The sequence below is a fragment of the Trichomonascus vanleenenianus genome (genome assembly GCF_965637985.1).
Source record: "Trichomonascus vanleenenianus strain CLIB 3782 genome assembly, contig: TRVA0_005S, whole genome shotgun sequence".
Lineage (NCBI taxonomy): Eukaryota > Fungi > Ascomycota > Dipodascomycetes > Dipodascales > Trichomonascaceae > Blastobotrys > Blastobotrys vanleenenianus.
In genome coordinates this window covers 81482-103737 of record NW_027481882.1, presented here as the reverse complement: position 1 = coordinate 103737, position 22256 = coordinate 81482, and the positions used below count along the sequence as shown (strand labels likewise).

Genomic DNA, 22256 nt, shown 5'->3' with positions numbered 1-22256 from the left:
ATATAGAACCAACAGCCCCAACAGCCCCATGGCATGCGGCGACACATATGCGGCGCTCAGACAAGACAATGTGCCTCGCGCCGACATTGCATCCTGTACGCGGCGGAAAAAAAAATTTTTTTTTCGGCCATCGCAAACGAATTTAAACAGGGGGAAAAGGTAAATATCTACCGGCTCCTTTTGGTTCGTTTTAGATTAGACCTGGTATTATCTTTGCTCCTAGACAGCATTGCTGTCGCTTGTCGTTCCGTTAGTTTTTCCACTGTTTGGCCGATATTATAAATATAGCTAGAGAACATCACCAACTACTCCGTCCCCCTCTCCGTTAGCAATGTCTGTTAAGGTGAAATCGGCAGGGACGGTCATCCCCAAGATAAATTCGGCGGTCGAGCAGATTGTCAACAATCCGCTGGAGTTTGTGCCTGCTCGACACCCGGAGGCGGTCACGGTCAAGCCCTCCAGCTACATTGTCATCCGCAACAAGGGGGCTTCCGCGCCACAAGCCCCAAATGAGACGACCGCGGCGCGGGCCAAGTCGGTGCCGTCACGGATCAACAAGGACTGGGGCGCGCTGAAGCCCGTCTCGGTGGGGCTCGTCAACACCGGCGTGACGTGCTACATGAACTCGGCGATACAGGTGTTGCTGCATGTCCCGGCCGTGGCCCATTACCTTGAGGAGGTCGCCGCGGGGAAGCACCGCGAGTTGTCGCGCTCCTCAGTGACGCAGGACTTGAGCGAGCTGCAGCAGCGGATGCTCAAGATCAAGCGCGGCAAGTACGCTAAGAACAAGCTCATTGCTCGGCTCGACGACATCAATTGCATGATGTCTCCATGGGAGCAGGAGGACTCGCACGAGTTCTTTATGTCGCTGCTCGGGCGGCTCCAGGAGGACTCTGTGCCCAAGGGCAAGAAGCTGAGCTCTTCAGTGATCCACGACATTTTCGGCGGCAGCATCAACCAGCGGGTCGTCTGCGAGGGCTGTAAGCATGTGTCGACGACGCACCAGGACTTTTATGACTTGTCTGTGTCGTTTGGGTCCAAGGACACGACCAAGAACGCTCACACACTGGACAATGCCGTCAAGCACTTCTTCGCCACGGACAAGATCCGCGTCGAGGACGAAAAAACCGGGTACAAGTGCGACAAGTGCAATAAGATGACGCAGGCGATCAAGCACTCGCGCATCGAGTCTGCTCCGGAGTACCTGCCGGTGCACCTCAAGCGATTCAAGTTCAAGGGCAACCGGTCACAGAAAGTGCAGGACCCGCTGTTGTATCCGGTGGAGCTGGACCTGACCAAGTACACGCTGCACGGCGAGCCAGCACGGTACGAGCTCATTGGAGTTGTTGTCCACGAGGGGCGGTCCGTGTCGAGCGGGCACTACATTGCATACTGTAAGCAGTCGGAGGACTCGTGGTTCGAGTTTGACGACGAGATGGTGCGCTCGATCCGCGAGCAGCAGGTGCTCAAGGAGGGCTCGGCGTACATGCTGGTGTACTCCAGGATTACCGAAAAGGAACCCCAGCCAGTGAAAAAGGCTCTTGATGTTCCGCAGACTACCAATGGTGTCAAGCGCCCGGTGGAGGAAGACGCCGGGGAGGCTATTGACAAGATCTTTGGCGCCAAGAAGCGGGCAAAGAAGGCATAATTTATTTATTACTTTGGCATTGAGTGCCAGTTAGATGCGATAGAATGCTAATTAATGACTAACAACCCACATTTTTGCTTGACATGTTACACCGGGTTTCCTGCGTTACTGCTTGACTTGTTACGTCTAGCTACAGTTTTTGTTACGCTGTTACCGAATCCTGTTTGTACCAGTAACTGCTCTGTTCCGTAGGTTACGTTGTTACCAGGCTGTACTTGGTTTTGCACTTGTAACTACTAAAATGGTACTGTGTAGACTCTGCTGAACTGCTGGGAGCACCGCAGTGTAACCAGGCGGGCGTTGGAAAAGGCAGCAATGATGAGAGGTAAGTTTACCGGTACACGGCAACTGGTAACAAGCTTGCTGCCTCCGGTTACGGCGCAGTTGTAAACTTTTTTTAACGCTGTAACAAAGTCCCCGTTACCCTTCCCAGGCAACACCACTTGGCAGAGCTAATCAATTTGGGCGTGAAACTGTCAGGTCAAAAAATGCACTATGCTACACATGTATATACAGGTTATAGAGTTTTACTCAGAAGCCCATGGTTTCTCTTCAGGGCTCTTGTACATCCGCAGGGCGGATTCTAGCCGCTCGTCGACGGTGAACTCCTGCATCCACTCAGACTTTCGATCTATGCCCTTCTGCTTCCACTTGTTGGGCCATTCAAGCTCCTCGGCAATGCAGGCATCGACGTCGCTCTTCTCAAACGGCCGTGACTCAGCATACACGACATTAGCCGCCTCGGCGCATATCTGCTCGGCCAGCTGTCGCTGAGTAAAGAACCGGTACATACGTCGTGGGATGTTGAGGAACCCACTGAGATGCGGGTGCGTGATGGCAGCAATTGGGTCGCTAACGTTATTCAACATGACGGCCCGCTCAAACTCTGCCGGGTAGTCAATGTCTTCATAACGTCCCAGCATGATATATGGCTTTGGAATCGGCTTCTTCTTGTCTTCGTCGTCCTCATCGCTTTTCTCCGACTTCTTCTCAGAGTCAGGGTACCCGTGGATATCCCTCATATCCTTCGCCCGGTCCGGGAACTCAGCAGCCTCATCGTCCACAGTAGCAGTCTGGACTGGTGCTTCGCCTGCCGGAGGAGCTTCGCCGCTGGAGAACTCGCTTGTCGCCTGCTCCGTGCTTGAAGGGAGCACTTCTGTCTCCTCGACCTTTGGAGCCGGCTGGGGCTGTTCCAGTGGACCAAGCCACCCTTCGTGAAGGCCGCTAATGTACTCCTTGTAAGCTCCTCGACCCACGCAGATAACACCGCCAGTATTGTCATATGTCAGCTTGGATTCAACCTTTTCGTCTAGTTCGTCCTTGTGGGCCCTGGTCGTCGGCAGGCCAAGCTGTGCCCGTCGCTTATTTCTGATCTCCTCGGCAACCTGCGCACGAATCTCGCCCTGTCGGCTCTCGCTCAACAACTCATAGTCCGTCGCAGAGGCCGTGAGAAGGGGCTTGATGTAGTTACGGAAATGCTGCAGTGAACTGTCCAGGTAGTCACCGGGTGGAGGGGCGATGTACACCTTGACCTTCCGCGGCATCTGCAGGGGCTCCATCTTCTCGTGGGCCATGAAGGAGACCTTGTCCTTCCAAGCCTCTCGCACTCTCTTTCGCTCTCGTCGGTCGTACAAGATCATGCCGGCAAGACTTCCGGTGACGGCCCAGAAAATGAGCCAATTTCGAGAGGGAATTCGAAGTCGTGGGATGCCCATGGCAGTCAGTGCCGGGTGGGAAAAGCCCTTCGACTTCTTGGCCGTGTCAGCAGCCTTTCCAGCAGCCTTTTCGGCGGGTTTACTGTCCATTCTGCTTGTATGGTATGGGATCCCCGTGCTTCTAAATTTTAATTTTTCATTGGTCCCAGCCGCGCACTCCACCTTCACTACGGGTATTCCAGTTTGCCAAGAATCCCTGCGAGCAACGGTAGTAGCAAGTAGCCTTAATGGCAACAAGAGGTAGCAACCAGGCTGAACGAACCAATCGGTTCTTCAATGGAATTTTAGTGTCTGAGGACTACCGTGATGCAACATCACAGGAGTACCGGGTAACTACACGAGAAAAATATACAGCTCCTTCTCGATAGTGGCTAAAGAGTTAGTATACAGTAGTTGTCCAACTGAGTATGGAATTGGTTGTATATAATAGCATCGAATGGATAAAAATGATATGTATAATTGAATAGATAGAAATGACACATTACACAAGTGATCTGGTCCATTAGCCGTTTATGTCCCACGCTTAACCATTACAATTAGCACCCAGTACAAGTGTGGAGAATAAAACTTAGAATAGCTCATAGAAAGCATTGATGCTGAAAATTAAGATCATCAAACATTCATTACAGGTTGTAAGTTACATTTTCTAAAGTTCGCCTGGGACTGGGTAGGCGGAGACAAAGTCAGTGACCTCCTTCTTGAGAGCTTCAACATCCGATCGGCCTTCAGCAAGGGATCGGAAGTCAGCAAGCTTGGTCTTCTCACCCTTGCCAAGAGCCTCCTTCTTGATCTCGGAAGCAATCTTGACAGCTCGGTCAATGTAGCTGGCAACCTTCTTGAACTCCTCCGGGCCAAAGCCTCGGGTGGTCATGGCTGGGGTGCCCACTCGCAGGCCGCCTGGAACAAGAGCAGACTTGTCACCTGGGACAGTGTTCTTGTTAGCAGCAATGTTAATAAGCTCAAGAATGGTCTCGACTCGGGCACCGTCAATGCCGTTTGGCTTGAGGTCAATGAGGACCAAGTGGTTGTCGGTACCGCCGGAGACCAAAGTGTAGCCAAGCTTCTTGAGCTCGTCGGCAAACAGCTTGGAGTTCTCAACGACCTTATGCTGGTACTCCTTGAACTCCGGAGTTCGGGCCTGACCCAATGCAACGGCGAGGGCGGTGATGGTGTGGTTGTGTGGACCACCCTGGTGACCCGGGAAGACGGAGAAGTTGATCTTGTCCTCAAGGTCGTACATGATCTCCTTGCCCTTCTTGTTGACAGATCGGACGCCCTTTCGGAAGAAAATGATGGCGCCTCGTGGGCCTCGCAGAGACTTGTGCGAGGTGGTCGTGACAATATCAGAGTGTGGGAAGGGCGACGGCGCAACGCCAGCAGCAACGAGACCAGAGGTGTGCGACATGTCCGAGAGCAAGTATGCGCCAACGGAGTCAGCAATCTTTCGGAATCGCTCCCAGTCCATGGATCGCGCATAGGCCGAGGCGCCGGCAACCAGAACCTTTGGTCGGAAGAGCTTAATGGTCTTCTCAAGGGCTTCAAAGTCAATCAAGCCGGTGGACTCGTCAAGCTGGTATGGCATGGTCTGGAAGTACTTGGAGATCATGGAGATCTTCTTGGACGGGGTCTGGTAGCCGTGCGATAAGTGACCGCCATGTGGCAGATCAAGACCCATGAGCCGGTCACCAACCTCCATGACGGCGGAGTAGGCGTAGAGGTTGGCTGGAGCGCCAGAGAGAGGCTGGACGTTGACGCCCCACTCCTCTGGGCTGAGGCCGAACGCGTCGAGGGCTCGCTGTTGGCACAATCGCTCACCCTGGTCAATGAACTGGTTACCACCGTAGTATCGGGCCCCTGGGTAGCCCTCAGAGTACTTGTTCTGCATTTCAGAGCCAAGCACGTCCATGACAGCCTTGGAAGTGTAGTTCTCGGAAGGGATCAGAGTGATAGACTCCTTCTGTCGCTGTCGCTCTCGCGACACGATGTCGGCGACCTCCTTGTCAACGACACCTACTGGCTTGGAGATGAGCTCCTGGTTGGTGAACGAGGCATACGCTCGCTAAATATTTCTATTAGTCAATTGATGTTACTCGGAAAAGAGTCACTTACTCGAGCCGTCAGCGGCAGCGTTCGAGAGAGTCGGGAAGAGGTTCGGAGCGAAAGCATTGTCGTGGTGACTGGAATGAAAAAAATCGGTTGAACGACTAGGTATTTATAACTATCAGCTGGAGGATGCTACTCAGTGCGGGTTTACCCGGGTACTTTGTCAATCGGTATGGATGCAACCTGGTGGGGGAGTGGATGTTTCGAAAAATCACCGGGCTGGGACGGTTTTATTCGCTGACTCGGGGACCACCACCAGTCATCGGAGATATTCGAGCCGCTTTCGCTGGCCGCCGTTATATTTCTATATGGGGCTACAGGTTAGCAAATTGTACCATATATACTAGTCAGAGGAAATTGAATAGTATTCGGCGTTCTTGGCCTATTTTCTTGGGCAGATTCCTTTTTATTCTGTCAAAATCATCCGTCGTAGCCGGAGATGGAGCACGCTGTCAAAGGGTAGAACACGGTGCTCGAATGCACCGCACGGCTATCGCGAACTCAGTGCTCTATCTCCCCCGCATCTGTCTCCTTGCGTCTCTGGATAGTACTGTACTCAGTGATTGTCCGCTCTGCCGAAGGCGCAGATTTCGCTTGCTGGGAGAAACCATCTCATCAGTGGGGCCGCCTACCTATAGAGGCCCGACTCAGCATCTGCGCCATCATAATTATCATCAATAAGCAGTGCAATGAGCAGCCCCTATTTCAACCAATTGGTGTACTTAACGGAACATCGTCTTTTTCATTCGGCTACCCAGGATCGTTGAGCCGCACAACTCCGCATTAAGCCGCATTTCAATCACGTGGTTAGAGTCACATGATCAATTTGGGAAGACAGGCGAAACTTGAAAAATTATCAAACCCGGAGCTTCGAGGGACAAATTCAATAAAAGATAAATCATGTCGAAACGAGGTGCGGCAGTGGGCAAGAATGTGCTCATTAAGCTAATTGTCGGAGCTGGCCAAGCTGCGCCAACTCCGCCAGTCGGTCCAGCCCTTGGTTCCAAGGGTGTCAAAGCCATTGATTTCTGCAAGGAGTTCAATGCCCGTACTGCACACTATACCCAGGGCGTACCAGTCCCAGCCCTGGTTACCGTGAGGCCAGACAGAAGCTTCCAGTTTGAAATTAAGAGCCCGCCAAGTGCATGGCTGCTGATGAAGGCCGCGGGCATCGAGAAGGGTAGCGCCGATCCAAAGCGAGTCAAAGTTGCGAAGCTCTCGCTCAAGCACATTTTCGAAATTGCAAAGGTCAAGAAAACCGACACGCGACACGCCGAGATTCCGATGGAGAACATTGTCAAGACTCTGATAGGCGTTGCCAAGTCTATTGGCATCGAAGTCGTGCCATAAAAGCATTGTTATATACGCATATCCCTCTGTACAAAATGACGACTCTGTAAATATATTTATTCAACTATCGATGATTATGTTGTCAATCTGTGCTGTGGATTACGCATCTGAAGGCAATTAGCCTGCTGTGGAAGCTGCGCATCTGGAGACAATTAATCTACGGTACGGTATAAGCTACTAATCGGATGGCAATTAAGCTACGGTGTCAGCTAGTCATCTGAAGACAATTAATCTACTGTATCAGGCATGCATCTGCTGAAGACACGGGCGGCAGAGTTGCAATGGAGAATCTTTCTCTTTAACATTACATAAAGAAATTATTCCTATTGTCCAACAAATGCTCAAGGGTTATACCAAAGTCTTAATAACCAAATCATTCTCTAGGTAGTATCGGTCGATTTCGTACTCTTCGCCAACCAATTCCTTAATCAAAATAGCTATATCATCTAGCTTCTGGTAAATATCAGCAACAAGGCACTGAGCAGCGATAGACAACCGCCCATCCCTCGTCATGTCGTAGTGGTCTAGATGGAAATGTTCTCTGGTTAGCGACTCTCCCGGCGCAAACTTATCATGATCGCCTGTGGTGCGAAGGATAAAGTTCTCCATCTCACGAACCAAGTAATGCTTGAACGTAGTCTGCGCAGGTGTCAGCATTGGCAATGGACTCTTCGTAAACAACGACGAAGAGCTCATATGAATCACTGCCAAGAGATCGGAACACAAGCTGTTATTCGTCCACCCAAACCGCCGTACCAGTACAGGCATTACCTTTTGTGGGTCCTCAATTTGGTTCAGCATATGGTAGAGATACCTTAAACCAAGCAAGATCTCACTCTGTATCTTGAGAAGTCGAGCATACTTCTGTCGCGGGAACGTGCCTTGCAATGGCGGCTCATATTTGACGGCCTTCAATCGTGTTCTCGCATACGCCAGGGTCGCTTGCTGCTCAGTAAGATGATTAAGAATCTTATCGTGACCGTCGGCTCTTATCTTGGTGCTGGCATCGCGTGATCGCTCAATTGCAAATGTCGCGACATCGCACATTACTCTCCCGGATTCCTTCAGGAGACGGGCTAGCGATCTTCTCACTTCCTTCTTGGACGTGTAAGGTTTCGGGAAGATACTAGCCATCATTCCTAGTGTCAGACCAGTAATAACACTGACAAACTTGAGCCATGTCGGATGCCATCCATATCCTGGGTTGAGGACTTCGGGATAGTGCCCATCCTGCCAACTTGTTCCAATGACCAAAACATAAGTAACACAGAGAACGACACCCGGAGCAGGAGTGAAATGAATAGAAAAGTGTCGATAAAATAGCAATGGAATGAATACGACGCCGGTAATTGCAGCAATGCCGTAATAATTGCCTGGACCATGGCCGGCGCCAATGTACCAGCTAACGAGGCCAAATACACAGGACAAGAAAGTATAGATACTTTCACAAATAAATCCGTAAATGCTATCACCCAGATGTTCATCGGTCGCTAGCGAACAATAAACAGATACCCACACCAGCTTGTTACCGAAGTACCAGCCAGCAGTAGTTCGAAAAAACGCTGGGAAAGCTGCCAGAGCAGAAAACAAGCCAGTCCGAAAGGCAATGACCAACTCTTTATCATGGGCCTTGCGGTACAAATGGGATATAAAGCGGCCAAACTTCTGCAGCATGTTCTTTGGCGGATCCGCCTCTGGATCTCTACCGCTGCCACCGCTATGACCGTGGGGTGACGATTTGAAGTTCGACTTGGGGACACTGATATTAATAGCTTTCGTGAATGGAGTAATGATACGAGGCAGTGGGCATTCTTCGTCAACAATAATAAAGTGGTCCAGCACGACCTCTAACGAGTAGAGAAACTGGCGAACGAGGAAGCCAAACAAGAATGCCTGCCCTACAAGAGCCGGGACAAAGTGCTCTCTGTTGAATTCGTTCTTGAAGTCCTCTCTCCATTCGGAGCTATCAATGATAGCCATTACTTCCTGGAGTTTGGTTCGCATTTCCTTCGCCATGGCAGCCATTTCCTGCTGCTTCGCTACGTACTTCTTGCGGTTGAAGATGCTGTAGACTCTAAAGTGGTTTGCAGCGTCGAGCCACTTGTAAATAACCTCCATTGACTCGGCACCTACGGCTAGTGGTTGCTCGAGCTGAGTAGCGATCACATCCAAGACAGAGTCCATGTCCTCGACAGTAACCTTTCGCTTTGCCACGTCGTAATAGAGCTGTCTCTGCTCGTGCTCGTACAGGCCGGCTTTGTTTTTAAACGGGCGGTCGTCTGGGTTGTCTGGATCCTCTATTGGCTTCTCAATGACGACGTTGCGACAATCTGCCAAGTATTGGAAAAAGATGTCGAATCCGTCGAGTTGGCCACCGACGAAGTGCAGCAAATGGATGAACCGCGACGCCATGTATCTGTCGAATCTTCCGTAGGATATTTCAATACCCATGGCCGCCAAGTCACCATCCATGACCTGGGACCGGGCCCGCAGCATTGCAACCATTCGGCCGATTCGCCTGAACCGAGTAAACTTGGAGTGCGACGGGCGGTCTCTGCGGACTACTGAGAGCACTGTGCGCGAGACCGAGTAAAGGCCCTTGAGTTGGTTCATACCGAAATTGAAGTAGGCATAGTTGGACGTCTTTGGGAACAAAATGATCGAGACAGCGAGGTTGATCGCGAACGTGATGCCCACTGACTTAACGATGGACTCGCCAAAGCTCGTCTCAAAGTACGGGAAGTATGATCCTTCGATAAGGCTGATAAGCACGGCGATGTTGCCAATAACGCCGCCAAACGTCAGTGGTCGGTACTTCATTCGCACAAACGAAAAGAAGGTCACGGCAAACACAATAGCAATGATGTAGACGGCCGAGGTCTTTGCCGTAATGAAGTAGCCCTCGAAGATCTTCCTCTCAAAGCAATCTTGGAGCTCGGGGCCGACCTGGCACACACCTCGCTCAATCAGCTCCTCCATAAAGTCTTCCTCCGTGCGGTTACCGTTTATCGCCGAAGCAATCCCCGAGGCCACAATGGCGTGGATCCACCCGAAGATGGCTCCGACAACGACAATCAATCCATACATGACGCTCTGGGCAATGGAGAAAGACCCACTGGGCATAACAAATGAGTAGATTACAAGCTGGTACGAGGAGCTCCCGAGCCACTCGCCGGTCTTGGGGATAACCATGAGTAACAGGCACACCCAAGCCTTGATCCACGACTTGGCTATAATCCTCAGAGACTTGTAGTCGAGGAAATCCAGGATGAAGTACGGGCGGAAGTAGCCAATATGGTCCCTGATCCACTCGAACATAGTCCGGTGGCATGGTTTCTTCTCTTCGGTGAGAGACTCCTCGTAGACTGGGTCTTCTGGAGGAGCAATGGCGCTTGTATCATTGAGGTCGAGCTTGACGCTCTCAGCACTTGAAGAGTCATCGTCGGTGTATAGGGGATACGGGACCTGGTTTTCGCGCACAGACTTCTCGCCCGAGGGCGAGCTGTCGACCTCATTATCCCCCAACTGACCAGACATATCTTCGGGGACTGTGAGATCTCAGGGAGTGATAAAAAAAATTCAGTTATATATCCTCCCTGGCATTTAAATGTTCGGACTTTCTTAGTGCGGGCTTAAAAGGCACGCGGTGGTGAAATTTGTCGCAGAGTTTAAACCGCCCGATGGGTTTTATAATCCTTTACCAGTGTTTTCACATCGACGGGTCCGGTATGTAGCTGGCGAAGCTTAATGGAATATAGTTATTATGTAGTTCTCCGGGTAACATTGTTATATCTGTTATAATATTTGAGGTACCCTACGTTGTACTAAGCAGTTTGCAGCGCATGCGCCTGCAGGACCCTTGGTCGTGACGTGCATAGGGGGGGGGGGGGGGAAGGGGGGAAGCAGGCATGCGAGTCTCGGAGGGCGTGTGTACAGCCGTGCGTACCTACGAAATTCCACGTATAACGGGTATAGCGAATATCGCCAATCAGCTTCACTGCCCACAACGTGGGACTAGACCCTTGAATCCTCAGCGTTTGAAGGGAGTTCTTTACTCTTTATTCAATACACACAACTATTCACAATTCCATTAGACGCGTATATTCACTGGCGATCCAATTTACCACCAGTTCCCTTGTATGTTATCACCTGCAATTCTTTTAATAGACGACATAGAAGTTGGATAGCAGCATCAATCTCCCCTGAGTAAGTACAACGTAGTAAGTCAGTAAAGCAGAAAAAAAAAAATGACGACGACGGTGATTTGTGGAGTAGTCGACAAAGACTCAGTGAGAAAGTTTACTTACTTGGCTTTTCATGTGCCACCTAAGACCAAGGCCATCAACATTTCCTACGAGTATGACGGCAAGGAAGACGGCAGGAATGTGATAGAAGTAGGCGTCGTCACGGATCCGAAGCCATTCGCTGGGGAACACCACTTTCGCGGATGGAGCGGGGACACGAAGCCGGACGGGTTCACCATTGGAGCTGCCAGTGCTACGCCAGGATACGTCGCGGGCCCCATCGCCAGCCCGGGCACCTGGTTCATCATTGTCGCGCCTTACTTCTTGGCGGACCCGCAAGTCGAGTACGTGTTTACGATAACGTTTGAGCAGGGCGAGTCAGACTGCTTGTTCCGGCCGACCCCAGCCCCATCAAGTCTCAGACGGAACTCACCAGCATGGTACCGCGGTGATCTCCACGTCCACTCAGAGTACTCAGACGGCAAGTACTCGCTCCACGAGCTCGTAGAGCTCGCCAACGGCAATGGGCTGGACTTCTTCTTCTCTACGGAGCACAATACGTTCTCAGCCAATCTGGTATGGGGTAAAGAGCTTCAGGTTGCACACCCCAGTCTCCTTGTTGGACGCGGCATTGAGGTGACGACGCGGTACGGCCACTGGAACGCGCTCGGCCTGGAGACAGCCCAGTGGGTCGAGTTCCGGTACGCAGAGGACGCAGATCTGACTCGAGCAATCGAATCGGTACATGACAATGGTGGCATAGCAGTGCTCAATCACCCATACGATCTCGGGCTCTTTTGCGACTGGCAGTTTGGCATTGTCCCTGCGCTGGATGCATTGGAGGTCTGGAACGGCCGGTGGAAGCGCAATGCAGAGTGCGTACGCAACATCCGCGCCCTGGAGCTGTGGGACTCGCTGCTAAAGAAAGGCCACCGACTGGGTGCTGTGGGAGGCAGCGATGCCCACCAGCCAGGCGACGTTGTCGGTCTACCCCAGACCGTGGTCCACGCCGATGAGCTGACGACGTGCGCTCTGACCAAAGGTATCCGCGATAGGAAAGTGTATCTCGTCGCCCAAAAGAATCAGCTTATTACCTTCACAGTGGAGTACGAAAACCAGGTCCACGGTATAGGCTCGCAGGTACGCGTTGCATCATCCACGGAGTGCCTGGAGCTCAGCCTAGAGACGCGTGGGTTCCCCACGGACGCAATCGTCGAGATATATTCACACAAAGGACTTATCTACGAACACCGGGAAGAGATCCTTGCAGTGTCATTAACACTTCCTGCAAGTGGCTGCAGATACCTGCGTGCAGAGATCCGCGACCGTAGTACGCGAGAGATGCTGGGATTGACAAACCCGATCTGGATCGACTAAACCCTCCACCCCGTTCAATTGAGGTGACCCATTCATTTATATTTTTTTAACCAGGCTTTTTTTTTCACTCTGACAGAATATTGCGCGTATATAGGACTGGAATTGATGGATCAGCGGCTCTTTGACTCGGTATATTATAGCTGGTTTCGAGAGCCGTGGTGGATGCTTCTCCACGGCGATCTGTGATGATCAACCCCTGAGACTGGGAAAATGCAGATGGTGATGGTTCGATGGATATATGCCGGCAGGCAAATAAGGGAACAACTAAATAGGGTCTGTTTTATTTTAGGCTCAGCGTATATAGGCTCTAGGGAAATGCGTCTGGCTGATATTCTTATTTAAACATCAATCGGCGCAGGACCCATCCTCGCGTCTCGCCCTGTTCCGATCTAATTTGTCGCTAGAGATGAAGTGGTCCTACGCAGTGTGTGCCCTGCTAGCGCAATTGTGCATAGCATCGCTTTCCGACGCTCAAGACACGCGCTTGGGCCACTACGATCAGGCATTTCGTCTCGTTAAAAGGTGGGAAAGCGCCCCGCTGGAGAGGAGGAACAATAGCTCTTCTGAGCCGCCGCTACAGGTCGGTGACCCGGATAAACTAGACGCATTGAACAACAGTGCGAACATAGGAGGGTCGAGCTACCCATACAACACCGGGAGCACGTCTCCCAAGGGCCTGCCAGCCTCTGGCATCTCGCTCACTGCGGTCACCTCGCACTACCCAGGCTATTGGGGCGGCAACGCGGGCGTGGATGTGTACAGCTACGCAGTCTCCCTAATGAACAATACGCTGTGCATAGTTGACTGCTACTGTATCCGCGGGCAGAAGTGCACCTGCGACAGAGTAGATCGCCAGAGCTACTTCACCCAGCTCTCCTATCTTATCTCATTCAAAGAGGTGTTTAGCAACTACACACAGTTTTACATCAATGGCACTATGCCGCTTCCAGGCGAGCTAACCAGTAGTGCTCCATCTACTTATCCGGCCTGTCTCCTGGCACTGATCCTGGCTTGCCTCACCGTTTCCATGTTGTAATCTCATTGCATTTTTGAACCCTCCGCGGAGCCACGGTAAACCTTCAGAACACTCCACTTGTAGTATTCAATCCCCCAAACCCCCAGTCAAGTTTCAAGAGCTCAGAGACACTAGTAGTAGTATGTTACGGGGGACCAGTCCCCCCTCCCCCGGGGCTCCGCTGGCGCGAAGGTAGGACTCCGTCATGATCTTAGCCACTAGTTTCTTGACTTTGGTCAGCTCGTGACTTTTAAGCGTCAGGGGCTGGTATACCAAACCACAGTTCTTCTATGCTCAATCCACAAGAGGTCATAATACCGGTATTACCTATTGAATCACCGAACTTGTAAAAAATATTGGTCATAAACCAGTTCAACTATTACCTAATGCTGGCTTCGTAAAGCAGTTCGAATGTGAAGTAGTTGAAACCAATAGAGCGGACTGATACAATACAAATGGAAATACGATGGAAAATACGATTCACATCTCGGAGCTTTAGCCGCATGCAAGACACATGGCTGTCAGGGGGCGGAGCGGCTTATGGCGGAGTAAAACTGTCACCCGTATACGTCTGGCAGATGAGAGCCGAAATTTTTGTCGTGCATTTGCACTCTGCCATCAACGTCACTCGATCTTCGTGTGCGTTCGAAAGACTCCATAAAAGCAACCCCTCTCGTGTTGAAGCGGCGTTGCGCATATGCCGCCTTGGGGAATATAAAGTTACCTTGGCAGCGCTTTTTAACCTCGCACAGACTTCCCTTGGCATATTTACCAGGGAAACAGAATGAAGGTCTATTACGTTATTGCTCTACTGCTTGCCGGGTACTCTACAGCCTTGCCGGCTCTGGACCAGGAGTCGACCGCACTCGTGCGTCGGAAGCTCGTGTCGGACTTTTCGTCCCATGGCGCGTCGCTAGATTTGGACCACAGTCAATTTGAGAAGCGACGAGGAGGTTCTGGCGGCGGGGCCCGTGGAGGTGGCTCCTCAGGCTCTCGAGGCGGATCAGGCTCTTCGAGCTCGAGCGGGTCCCGGGGAGGGTCCGGGTCCAGCGGTTCCTCAGGCTCTAGAGGCGGCTCGAGCTCCTCAGCGAACCGTGGCGGAGCGGTGACGCCGCTCAGGCCTGCTTTGCCGGGAGGTGTTTACTGGGGTGGTGCTGCGCTGCCCTTCGCGGCTGGTCTTACTACCGGTCTCGGGCTCGTTGCTCTTGTCATGCTCGCGTCGTCAGTCCACACCCATTATCCTGGCTACTGGGGAAGCAACAACGCCAAAGTGTACGACTATCCGTACAACTTTACAACGAGCAATGGCACTCAAGTGTTTGTCGACTGTTACTGCATGCAGAACCTGCCGTGTTCATGCGAGAAGGAGAACTCGACATCCTACTTTGAGCACCTGCCGTCTAACATCTCGCGGTTCGACCGGGAAAACGACACTGCCGTACATTGGTACATCAACGGTACTCTGACCGGTACTGTAGACAAGAGCACCAGCACGGGCGGTGCGGGCACGCTGAGCCCGTCCAACATGTTGTGTGTTGCATTGGCAACGACTGTGTACTACTTACTCTAACTGTTGTTGCTTCAATTATCTCACCATTTTTCAATCTTTCCCCCCTCCGCGGGAGCTCGAGGGCCGACCCTTGAAGACATTCCACTTGTAGTAATCGCCCAAGTCAACTGAAGCAGTGGTGTATTCCTGGGGGGAATCCCCGGGGGAGGAGTTAATGAACTGTTGATTGCTTCAAATATCGTACATAGGAATAAATACGGAATGATTGTATAGATTTTGGCATAGCAGGTCCCCAGGCCTCCAAGTCCTACTATAGCAATGTGGGGAGGGAATTACCACAGCTTGTCACGGCCCTTTTTCTTGCGATTCTTCTTCTCGAGCATGGCGATATGGGCGTCGTCAAAGGCGACAGTGGAATGCGAATGGCCCGGGCGATTGAAGACATGGCCGTCTTGGATGGTGCACTGTTCAATGGACTTGAGCCACTCGTCGTTCCAGCACTGGAAAATGTCGAACCGCTTGGCTGGGTCAATGGCGAGCATTGATCGAACGAGCGGGCGTACTTCTTCAGGGAGATTCTTGAGCAGCCGGTCGGGTCCGTTTCCAGCGTTGGCGCTATGTCGTCGCGTTTTTTCGTCAGTGAGGATCATTGACCCATTGATGCGCCCTGGCTGGTCCCCGGTGCCGTCTGCCGTTAAGAGCTCAGCTGGCGGCGGCGGACTGGCAAATAGCTTAAACGAGTGGTCGCTCATTCGCGGCGCCTTCCAGGGGAACTTGCGCATGAGCATGCAACAGAAGACAATGGCCGTCGACCAGATATCGGTTGGCGCCGGCAGGTAGTGCAAGCTGGACACGACCTCCGGGGCCAGGTACGGGTCCGAGCCGACAATTCCGTGCGCCTCTATCAGCTTTTCCGACTCGGGGTACTGGTACACGACCGCTGAGCCAAAGTCGATGATCTTGACGATGCCCTGCGAGTTAATGACGCAGTTGTCGAGCTTGAGGTCGCGGTGCGACAGGCCGCACTCGTGCATGTACTTGACGCCGGCCATAATCTGCTTGAAGTCGCAGTATATCTCGGCGCGCGTCATCTTGCCCGACATGACAATGGCGAACAGATCGTACTCGCAGTACTCCATGACTTGGTAGATCTTGTCCGGCTCGTAGATGATGTCGACTGTCTCCACAATGTTGGGGTGTTTCAGCGTCTGACCAATGCAGTACTCGGCCGTCACCTTCTTGGAGTACTCGCGCAGCGTCTCGTAGTTGGCCTTTTGGCGGAACTCCTTGACCGCAAACACGCGGCGGTCGCGATGCCGAGTGACGAGTCGCACATTGCCGCCCGCACCCTCGCCAAGCGCCTTACCGAGCCGGCCGTACTGCTTTGTCAGGGTACGTTTCTTGTCGGCCGCCTGGCTGTTCTCGGCCAGCGACTTAAGCGAAGTCGTCGACCGCGCGACGCGCATAAAGGACTTGAGCGGCGACGCCGGCGCCGCATGCGGCGCTACCGGTGACCCGGACGCCGACCCGACCGACACGCTCTCTACGCTGGCAGCCTCGACGTCGCTCACGGGCGGGCTGTTCTTCCACGGCTTCTGGAAGAACCGTTTGAGGTCGGCCATCGAGCTGCTGTGGCTGTGGCTTCCGGAGGAGTCGGCGCGGTTGCGCGACCGGCTAAACAGGCTCAGCGACGACGGCGACCGGGAAAATGACGATCCCTTGCCAATGCTACCAGTTGTCGGCGTACGCGCGACGTTGACAATGAACCGCTCCTCTACGTCACAGCTGCCGGGCCTCGTATTCGCTGTTGCGGCCCGGTCCAGGCGCTTGGGGATTGGGTACGGCGAGGTGGACCCGAGCGACGGGCTGTGGTACTGACCGACCGACGCCGAATAGTGATGGGTCTGCGTGTTGGCCGACTGTGTGATGGGCTGCGAGCGGCGGAAGTCTGTCGACGCCGAGTCGATCGGCGTCACGAGCTGCGGCGTTGTCGCCTCAACGGGCGTCGACTCCTCGCTCGGTGCACCGAGCTCGAACTTGGTGCTCAGCCGTGGCGAGGCGCACGAATTGTTAGTCGTCGATGAGGAAGAGGAGGAGGACAAGGTCGTTGCTCTGCTACCCGTCGCCGCCAGGTGGGCCGGAGTGCCACTGACCACGCTCGTGTCGATTCCCGTTTTGTGCTTATTATTCAGCAGTTTTGACAACGACGAGGTCGAGGAGGACGGTGGGTTTGTGATGGCCACTTTGTGGTACTGGTCCGCCAGGACCTGGATGGACTCGTCCGGCATTTTTTTTTCTTCCTCTATGCCTTCTCGAATGATCGATCCTCAGAAATTAAAGGGAAAGTATTGAGTGGGCGCTTAATATGGGCCCTTGGGAGCACTGATTAGCAAGATGATATGCTCAGCTACTGAAAAGCTCGAATAGTAACGAAGCCAGAGCGTTGAATATATCAACGTCGGAGGGAACTTGAACCGGCTATGACAATTCCGTTCGTGCCGAATCGGATCCCCTCTACCAGACACGCCCCGTTGATATATCCGGAGCAGTTTAAAAATAAGAGGATCTCTCCAGAAACCAACAAATTACAACCCTCTTCAAACGCTTTCCAGCGGGGCAAAAGAAGAGAAAGCGCTTCGTCGTCGCAAGTGGTGGTGTGTTGAAATGGTGATGATGCGTGGAGATAGGGGCACAACCGCCTCCTCCGATAGGCAGCCGCTATTGGACCAACGGCTCCAGCAATACGAAAACAAAAAATGGCTCGGAGCCCGTTTTACCTCCGACACAGCTCGATACCCAATTTGAGTGAGACCGGCCGCCTGGCTGTGCTCTCCGTGAAATCGTCTCCCAGGAATTCTCCACGAGGCTGGGGGAGGTTTGGTGGTTTTTATTTTTTTGTTGGGCTCGAGGATGGAAATAAAGGGCCCGCCGTGCTGCACCGGAAAACGTTGCTGCATGTACCCACCGCCCTTCTTTGGCTTCCATACGGCGGCCTACTCTGGGCAGGGTTTGCGCTGTGGCGGACCTGGGGGAAGAGGGGGAGAGGCCGCCGCCCTCTTCGCTACCCGCAGGGTCACCCCACACAGCCTAGTGTGAAGTCGCGTCGCGACATTTTTTCCCAAGTCACCCGGGGACAATGGGAACTTTATGCGATACATATGACGTAACCGCCCGCAACGACCGATGAGCCCAATTTTTTTACATTACACCCATTGTAGTGGCTTCGAGGGCCAGCCCGTGTGCTCCAGTGGCTCCGCGTCGCGGAAGATTCCAAGTTGTTTAATTCAATAAAACAATTACTAAAACTCCGCAGATTGGTTCCCTTAATAGTTACAGTACACACCAGTGTATTCGAGGGCCAGCCCTCGAGCTCCCCTGGCTCCGCTTCGCGGAGAAATCTGTAGTTCAATCGATGGTGATTAGGTCACTCGCGTCAGCGGAGCCCCAGGGGTCCCCCCCCCCCCCCCAGATAGTCGTGTGGCCAGGGGATCTGTGGTTCCGCTGCTGTGTGGCTGTGCACGCGTGGGCATTTTATCTTGGGGTACACTATTGGGACTGGGTTTGTTGGTGAATTAAAGGGGTGCGGCTGTGCGGCAATCTCCCCCTGAGTTGGTGGTGTTGCTCAATGGAGCAAAGAGTAAACATGCATATACAAGGGGGGGACGTCAAAAATGTAGCAAAGAATGCTGAATATTTTTGATTGTAAACAATAAAAAAATATAAACAAACTAAAACAAAAGCGAGAACTGACTATTTTAAAGTGATTCATTTCGTATCTAGTAGACAAGCTGAGATATCAAGGTTGAGAGTAGGTACCAGGTAAACGGACCGAAAACGGTAGCGTGTATATCGATAGATGCACAACGTATTTTATGGAAAGAAAAAAAAGAAGTAATCGAGATCAATGGGTAATCGATGCGGCAGACAGGTGGCATACATGCGCGATAGATCCTCTTACAATGTGAGATCTCGGAGTTATTCCGCGGGCTGGTATGTCAATACGCTCTCTCGCGGGTTTAAGACGATTATCTCGGTTGCATATTATTATAGAGCTTAAAATGGATCAACTCTAACCCCGTATGCCCTCAAAATATCTGTATGTTTACACTTGCGACCAGCTGAGATTCATAGCTACTGTATAAGGCCCACATAATAGACTACGTACACACAGGTCTAGACATTCTCTTCACGTATATATTCGCATGGTCCGCATATTTTATAAATAAATCCACACCAGTCGTTCTCACTTTCGTTTTCCATTCTTCAGGTACCGTTATTTTTGACTACTCCAGTCCAGTTGGCTTGCCTTGTCAGCTTTTTATTCCCACTAATTCCGCATTTATTTTACCAATTCGCAATTCACATATACCATCAATTAATTATACCGCTACCAGCCCTGCGAAGTAAACATTATTGGTGGTAGCGCTAGTTATCATGCTAGAGATAGAGGTAAAACTGCCTACGATATCACTGCTCTCGTTCCTATGCCTTGCCTTCGCTGCCCCGCCAACAGTGCTGGCCGTCATGGCAGCAGCTCACACCGCCGTGCCATATACCCCTTCGACTGCGACGGCCGCTGCCTTGCTTGGCTCATGTGCATTGTCGCTGCTGTGTACGGGCCTCGTGCCCCATAGACCAGCCATTGTCGTGCTCGACTGTGTATTGACGTGGGCCTCGCTCGTCGCCAGTAGCACCGTGGCAGCCCAGTTTCTCACCGCCAAGGACCGCGCCCCGGGTATCGTCGTGGCACTGGTCGTGTCTACAAGTGTCTTTCTGGTCGTATCGACGGCATTTGCTGTGTTTGCCCTGACTCAGTGGCACCAATGGGGCCGCGTAGCGGCAAGCTCTGCATCAAGCATGGAGATGCAGGACTCGCTACCGTCGCCCGTCTCATTAAACTGCTCTACAAGCACGTTTGCCAACATTAAGCATCACCCGAAAGAGCAAGTTTCGACGTCGACGCTCAATTCGACGCACCATCACCGCAAAACCAACTCGCTCAAAACGTTTCTGGCCCACTCTCAGTCGGACGCGACGTTAAAGGCCTCGCTCAAGGCTCACCACCGCTCAGATAGCGCAGTTGTCGGCGACAATAGCGTAGCAAAACTGCAACCGCCGTCGACTGATCCATTGGATGGCACCCTGACAGTGCATGCACCGCTGACAGCGCGCTCATCCCTCGGATTTGACACCTGGGACGTGAGCCAGAGCGTCGTATGGAACATGACGAACATCCCGAGCAACGTTAGCAACGGCAATCTGAAAAGAGACATGAGCGCCTCGACTACTTACACGAGTCGCATAGCCAATGCCGGGTTCGTCAAGGACGAGAACGACAACCTCGCACAGTACGACCGTGAGAAGCTCCAAAAATACGATTACGACCTTTAATGACCTGTATATATTACTAACAGTTTACCATTGGTAGTCCGAGTACCGAGCACCATTGATGGCCCCCTTCAATCACAATGAGAGATTGGGAAGGTGCCAACGGGATGATTGTACCGAATCACTATGAGAGATTGTACCGCATAACTGATTATGAGAGCTTGTACCTTCTTCAAGTGACTATGAGAGATCGGTGAACTACCAAGTGGTGACTATGAGCGATGGGTGCATCACCCAGTAACTATATGAGACTGAAGAGCACCACGGATAATATGCCTTTTATCTTTTTTACTAGTTTATCTAAATTCAACATTATTTATTGATGCACTGCGCCGTAAGCTGTTCTAAGAGATTGATAAAGCACCAGCGAAATGACTGTACTCTTTAAATAGCTTTCTAAAAAAAAAATTGGTGAGAGACTAAGAAAGGTAAGTGACTGAGAACGACGAAATAGTTACGTAAATGTGCTTTTGATGTGACAAAACTTGCAAAGCGTAGTAATATGCCTTGAAATTATTAAAGATAGCCTTTTCAAAACACAGATGAACCCAGAATACCGCTCGATTACGGCCAAAACGGCGCAAACGAACAGCTGATCCACCCTAAATATTCAATCTTCCACTGCAGACACACCACTGAGGCACAGAAGGCAGAGGAAAAAAGATCCTGTGCCAACTCCATGCTATGTGCAATAACCCCTAGCGGCTTAAAGGCAGTGGATACTGTAGGAAGAAAGAAGGCAACTTTGCGCCGGGCGCTTTTGCCATGACCCCTGGCGTGTCTGGCATTTTCGCGCGCGCGAGAGCTTGCCTCCCTCCTCCCCCACCCCCCAGTTACATCACGGGCCGGTGGAGTCCAACCCGCGCCACTCCAATGCGTTTAGAGTTTCGAGCCGCAACATCTTGTGTAAGCAGAGCTGGGCGTCGTTCGATTGGCCGGCATGCCGTACGCCGAACACTGATCACTCCTTAGCAACCGGGGCTGACAAAACTGACTAGAAAAGACTCGAATCTGGTAGCTCATCGCAGGACTCTTCGACATGTTCCACGGCGTTCCAACGGTCGTACAGGCGTGCCCCTTGGGAGCAAAAAAAAAGGGGCCCTCGGGTAAGAGGCGGAATATTTCGGTGCGGCGCGCCCGGAGCAAACAGGAGGAGCCAATCAAATGTGTTGCATTTGGCCGGGTCTGTTCCGTCCCAAGGTCTGTCTCGGCGGGAAAGTCTCTCCCTTAGGTACGGACTCTCCATACAAAGTGAAAAATTTGGAATAAATAATCCCGGTTTTCTACCTCATCTCTTTTTACACTTTTTTCCATACACATAGAAAACTAGTTCACAATGGGTTTCAAGGAAGGTAAGTGATATTTACACGTTACACAAGAGGAGATATATTGTATCTATATATCTATTGTTGATCTTTGGCCGGAGCTAACAGGGACAGGTTCTGAAAAGAAGGGTGCTACTCTCTTCAAGACTCGATGTCTCCAGTGCCACACCGTTGAGCAGGGTGGCGCCAACAAGGTTGGTCCAAACCTCCATGGTATCTTCGGCCGAAAGACTGGTCAGGCGGAGGGCTTCAACTACACCGAGGCCAACAAGCGAGCCGGTATTGAGTGGAGCGAGGACACTCTGTTTGAGTACTTGGAGAACCCAAAGAAGTACATTCCAGGCACCAAGATGGCCTTCGGTGGTCTCAAGAAGGACAAGGATCGAAACGACCTTATCACCTACCTCAAGAAGGCTACCGCCTAAAAGTCTCCCCATATTTAATTTTGTAGATATTTGAATCTTTACTCACTGTTTGTTATACATCTGTATATAAGTCTGTTACCATCGAGTTGTTCTATTAATCTCGACATTTCCTGCCGATAAATTTCATTTCGAATCATTTTGTAGATGTTTTCACAC

At 51.9% G+C, this 22256-nt stretch overlaps 11 protein-coding genes and 1 non-coding gene across 12 annotated transcripts; 7 read left to right on the top strand and 5 right to left on the bottom strand.

The window, feature by feature from the left end:
• Positions 1–331: 331 nt before the first annotated feature.
• On the top strand, positions 332–1648 carry UBP10 (ubiquitin-specific protease UBP10; the record flags this gene model as incomplete). The annotated part of the gene is made up of 1 exon (XM_076682847.1): positions 332–1648. One exon carries the CDS (start codon positions 332–334, stop codon positions 1646–1648), a length of 1317 nt encoding a protein of 438 aa, XP_076542822.1.
• A 527-nt stretch (positions 1649–2175) lies between these two features.
• Positions 2176–3453, bottom strand: TIM54 (Tim22-complex subunit TIM54; the record flags this gene model as incomplete). Its single annotated transcript, XM_076682846.1, has 1 exon — positions 2176–3453. One exon carries the CDS (start codon positions 3451–3453, stop codon positions 2176–2178), a length of 1278 nt encoding a protein of 425 aa, XP_076542821.1.
• Positions 3454–4009: 556 nt separating this feature from the next.
• Positions 4010–5529, bottom strand: SHM1 (glycine hydroxymethyltransferase SHM1; the record flags this gene model as incomplete). The annotated part of the gene is made up of 2 exons (XM_076682845.1): positions 4010–5422; positions 5473–5529. The coding sequence occupies 2 exons, from the start codon at positions 5527–5529 to the stop codon at positions 4010–4012; spliced, it is 1470 nt and encodes a 489-aa protein (XP_076542820.1).
• Positions 5530–6366: 837 nt separating this feature from the next.
• MRPL19 (mitochondrial 54S ribosomal protein uL11m MRPL19) lies at positions 6367–6816 on the top strand (the record flags this gene model as incomplete). The annotated part of the gene is made up of 1 exon (XM_076682844.1): positions 6367–6816. One exon carries the CDS (start codon positions 6367–6369, stop codon positions 6814–6816), a length of 450 nt encoding a protein of 149 aa, XP_076542819.1.
• Positions 6817–7164: 348 nt separating this feature from the next.
• On the bottom strand, positions 7165–10353 carry TRVA0_005S00980 (uncharacterized protein; the record flags this gene model as incomplete). Its single annotated transcript, XM_076682843.1, has 1 exon — positions 7165–10353. The coding sequence occupies one exon, from the start codon at positions 10351–10353 to the stop codon at positions 7165–7167; it is 3189 nt and encodes a 1062-aa protein (XP_076542818.1).
• Positions 10354–10851: 498 nt separating this feature from the next.
• On the bottom strand, positions 10852–12247 carry TRVA0_005S00958. Its single transcript, XR_013062066.1, has 2 exons — positions 11124–12247; positions 10852–11018 (listed from the first exon to the last, which is right to left on the bottom strand). It is a non-coding gene; the product is annotated as an uncharacterized misc_RNA (transcript).
• TRVA0_005S00936 (uncharacterized protein) lies at positions 11064–12437 on the top strand (the record flags this gene model as incomplete). Its single annotated transcript, XM_076682842.1, has 1 exon — positions 11064–12437. One exon carries the CDS (start codon positions 11064–11066, stop codon positions 12435–12437), a length of 1374 nt encoding a protein of 457 aa, XP_076542817.1.
• Positions 12438–12843: 406 nt separating this feature from the next.
• On the top strand, positions 12844–13473 carry TRVA0_005S00914 (uncharacterized protein; the record flags this gene model as incomplete). Its single annotated transcript, XM_076682841.1, has 1 exon — positions 12844–13473. The coding sequence occupies one exon, from the start codon at positions 12844–12846 to the stop codon at positions 13471–13473; it is 630 nt and encodes a 209-aa protein (XP_076542816.1).
• Positions 13474–14236: 763 nt separating this feature from the next.
• On the top strand, positions 14237–15022 carry TRVA0_005S00892 (uncharacterized protein; the record flags this gene model as incomplete). Its single annotated transcript, XM_076682840.1, has 1 exon — positions 14237–15022. One exon carries the CDS (start codon positions 14237–14239, stop codon positions 15020–15022), a length of 786 nt encoding a protein of 261 aa, XP_076542815.1.
• Positions 15023–15294: 272 nt separating this feature from the next.
• Positions 15295–17250, bottom strand: NPR1 (serine/threonine protein kinase NPR1; the record flags this gene model as incomplete). Its single annotated transcript, XM_076682839.1, has 1 exon — positions 15295–17250. One exon carries the CDS (start codon positions 17248–17250, stop codon positions 15295–15297), a length of 1956 nt encoding a protein of 651 aa, XP_076542814.1.
• A 2146-nt stretch (positions 17251–19396) lies between these two features.
• On the top strand, positions 19397–20353 carry TRVA0_005S00848 (uncharacterized protein; the record flags this gene model as incomplete). Its single annotated transcript, XM_076682838.1, has 1 exon — positions 19397–20353. The coding sequence occupies one exon, from the start codon at positions 19397–19399 to the stop codon at positions 20351–20353; it is 957 nt and encodes a 318-aa protein (XP_076542813.1).
• Positions 20354–21089: 736 nt separating this feature from the next.
• On the top strand, positions 21090–22215 carry TRVA0_005S00826 (uncharacterized protein). Its single transcript, XM_076682837.1, has 3 exons — positions 21090–21256; positions 21349–21702; positions 21790–22215. Exons 1-2 carry the CDS (start codon positions 21224–21226, stop codon positions 21670–21672), a joined length of 357 nt encoding a protein of 118 aa, XP_076542812.1. The 5' UTR covers positions 21090–21223; the 3' UTR covers positions 21673–21702; positions 21790–22215.
• The last annotated feature ends 41 nt before the right edge of the window (positions 22216–22256 follow it).